The 3,510-nt window shown below is 45.6% G+C and overlaps 1 protein-coding gene across 1 annotated transcript; it reads right to left on the bottom strand.

Annotated features, from left to right (window-relative positions):
* Positions 1-2,367: 2,367 nt before the first annotated feature.
* LACBIDRAFT_328382 (uncharacterized protein) lies at positions 2,368-3,336 on the bottom strand (the record flags this gene model as incomplete). Its single annotated transcript, XM_001882315.1, has 2 exons — positions 2,368-2,778; positions 2,851-3,336. 2 exons carry the CDS (start codon positions 3,334-3,336, stop codon positions 2,368-2,370), a joined length of 897 nt encoding a protein of 298 aa, XP_001882350.1.
* Between the last annotated feature and the right edge of the window lie 174 nt (positions 3,337-3,510).

The raw sequence follows: 3,510 nt of genomic DNA, 5'->3' as shown, positions 1-3,510 counted from the left end.
CATTGTGCAGGAATTCTTTTCAACCCCAAAAATGCAGTATTCAGATATATGGGCGATGACAGCTCAGAGACCTGACAGCCATAGCGGTTGGCTTAATGATCAGTACAACTGTCTTCACATTAGTCATTTATCATGTTCCTGTTTTTTTTCGTTTGTGCTGATATGGTACTGGTAATCTTATTCGCAGTGGTGTCACCCCTCCATTCCAGAGTGGTGGTCTAGGATTCTTTGGCACACAATCGTAGAGGAAGGACTATGATGTATAAATATCTAATTGACATTCATCATGATCAGGAAAACAGTTGAGACCCACCTGGACTTACATGATCTACGATACTTTGTAGGCCTCCCCCAATGTATAGGTATAATAGGTGTGAGGGGTCGATACTAAGGCATTCCCCTCTCTCGTTATATTTCCTATTCAACGATGTTTGTATCCTTCTCTAGCGCAATTCCTCTTCTACAATCTTCAGAGTCACGCAATCACGCTTAGTCATGTTTAGTCACGTTTAGTATAACTACCTTGTAAACAGAAAAGAATATTACTTCTTCTTACACCATATTCTTTTCCTATCTTGTTGCACGAGCATCGTACTCACGACTCGCCTCAAGCCTGTTGAAGATTCGCGTTCGAAGAGATCAAGGTCAGTTCCTATAGAACTAACTTTAGGAGCTCGTGTCTCCTGTGAAAGCTAACGAAGCTTTCTTGTATTTTCCCATTTCTCCGAAGGGACTTGTTCACTCCCTTCTGCGGCTTTCCGAGAAGGTTGAGACATCCGCGCTCGTGGTTATCCAGGGCATAAGCGGACTCTCGCGTGATCAGGCTTCTTCTTTCTCTCTAGATTCAGACCTGCATTTAGGGTCATCACACCATTACTCAACCCTTACGTTCGACGTTCGCCAGACTTACTCGCCGTTGGTAAGAATCCCACTCAGCGACTAAATCCCCTTAGAACAGGGTTGCGCAATAGGTGAGCACAACAAACACATAGTATTCAGTGGCTTTAGTTCATGTTAGGCTCACCACTCAGGCCCCTCATGATTTGGTATCGGCTCAAAATATGATGCTTGGGACTCGGACGGAGTACTATATGTTGAGTTTTATTCCACTCTGCACCAGTATGCAAGTACTGTAGCATTTCATTCAATTCGACGGTCACATGTCACGGTGCCCTTCAAATTGCTGAAATGTCACGGTGGTCACGCAGATTTTTGTAAGGTGTCGAAATCATCTGGCGCTCATGTGATAAATGTCAAAAAATTTCGTGGCCTGCGGCGCTGAGTGGTCGAAAATTTGCCCAAATTTTCGGCTTGTCACGGCAAATTTGTGTGGTTGTTGAAACCAAAATTTTGACAGATATGTCATGCATCACGGGCCCTGTTGAATTGAACAAAATGCTACAGTAGATGGTATACAGAACACCGTGATTGAGAAACTTCAAGAAACCGTTGTATTTTCAACAGGAGCATGGTTTACAACAGACACTCCTCAGACTCATCTCTATATTAGGGGAGTTCACGGTAGCCAATTTGATTCATTTTTTATCTCATTTTTTATTTCATTTTCTAGAAAAATGAGATAAAAAACGGAGCTAGAAAACGACTCAAAAACAGGATGTGTGTCCGTTTTTGACATGTTTCTATTTTTCATTCATTTTTCATCAATTTTTTGTCTTCGGCGCTCAAGTCGCCGAAGGGCATTTCGGCGTTGTCCATTCTCTTGTTGTTGCCCCATATGGCAATCACCTCATTCTATTTACCATACACACTACAGAACGAGCAAAGAAATTAAGATAAAATACCTGAGATAGACTGAAGACCAACCAATTGACACTCAAAGAAGAATTGCAGCTGACAGATAGTATTGGAGAAGCGATAAGATAAGGCGGGGTCTGCAACAAGATGCGGAGTTCAAGGCTGCCGGGGTGCCGGAAAACGTGCAGTTCCATTTTTCACTCGTTTTTGATCTCATTTTTCAAAATTTCAAGGGGGTCAGGTTCACAGTAGACATTTTTCGGTTCATTTTTCAGTTCATTTTTGACGTTCTATGTCTACAAAAACGAACGAAGAATGGATCAAAAATGGCTACCGTGAGCACCCCTATTTTATGTCACGTCTTCTACTTCTGCTCCGACATTATGACGACTCAAAATATACCCGGCATCTAGGGACAACAAGGCATATGAGCATTGTACACCGGCAATAACAATTGAAGTTCGACGCGTTGCGACTAAGAAAACAACATAATTGAAGGTCAAGAACACTGAGCACGCCGCAGGTATAAGACATCAACGCCGGAATAACAAGACGTACGAAGAAAAGAAGAAGCTCACGACAGCGTCCGCATGCGAGCGCAAACCAGACCGATCAGTCTCGCATAGGTGCCCAAGGCTGGAGAACAAGGACGTTGGCAGGATTCATCTCCCGCGAAGGTATTGCAAGAAAGCAATCTTCATGTCCGCGTTGCATGATACGGAGGGTGGTGCCTTGCGGGATAATATAGGTCTCCCAATTCAAATCAGGTTTGAACTTGCCCTTGTTAATGTCCAGATTGAAGAAGGGGGTCGCTAGGAACCCTACCGACGCCTCGATGGACCGAACGGGAGCAGGCATGCCGAGTCCGGAGGGCATAGACCAGATCTCGATGTCCTCAGGTGTGCAAATGTACTGGCCTTGACCGTTCGCAAAATCAAAAGCATAGCAATCATTATGATCACCAGGCCAAACCCGGATCGAGAGGTCGGGCCCTAGTCGCGCGGCAGTCACCTCTTCTCCGGGCTTGGGTTTACGCTAGAGGAATTTCTTATGAGAAAATATTATTGAATTCTAGATCACTGAAGTGACTCACACACCGATGGCACCGAATTCCACTCCATCCGGAGGCGCGTTCAACCGATTGAGCCTCTCTTTGGCTTCAGCCTCACCCATCTCATTTGACCACACGGCACGCTCGAGACTACCATGCAGTGCGACAAGCATTTCCACAACCTCATCCCACGTCATATCATAGCGCTTCATTAGCTGGCGCACATACGACACTACCTGGCCGTCGTCTACTTTTGGAACTGGGGGAAGATCAGTAGACGGCCGCGGCTCGTAAATTGCGGTAGTAATAGTGCGAGGGATTTTTTTTCGAGACTTGCGCTTTCCAGGATGGGATGAATCTCTCTTGGAAGCCGGGACATATGCGGGATTGGGGATTTGGACATGGCGAACCTCTGGCATTTCGGGTAGTGCGGCAATGGTGCGATGGTCCTTTCTTCCAGAGTCGCCTGCTCCTGAAAAGGAGCCAGTTTCATTAGAGAACGTAGAGGGTGCAGCGAGGTTGTAGCTCATGTTGTGAATTGGTAGCAGATGAAATCTTTGAGACCTGATGAGACCCCTCGTCGGGCAGGGCTAAAAACAGACATGATGCGTGACGCACATGGATGATCATTTACACCAAGCAACAATAATATTGACAAAGCTCTAAGGCGACTCTCAATCGGAACGTTTCCGCACCCACAACCG

Source organism: Laccaria bicolor, genomic scaffold (genome assembly GCF_000143565.1).
Source record: "Laccaria bicolor S238N-H82 LACBIscaffold_16 genomic scaffold, whole genome shotgun sequence".
NCBI lineage: Eukaryota > Fungi > Basidiomycota > Agaricomycetes > Agaricales > Hydnangiaceae > Laccaria > Laccaria bicolor.
This window is presented reverse-complemented; position numbering and strand designations above follow the sequence as displayed.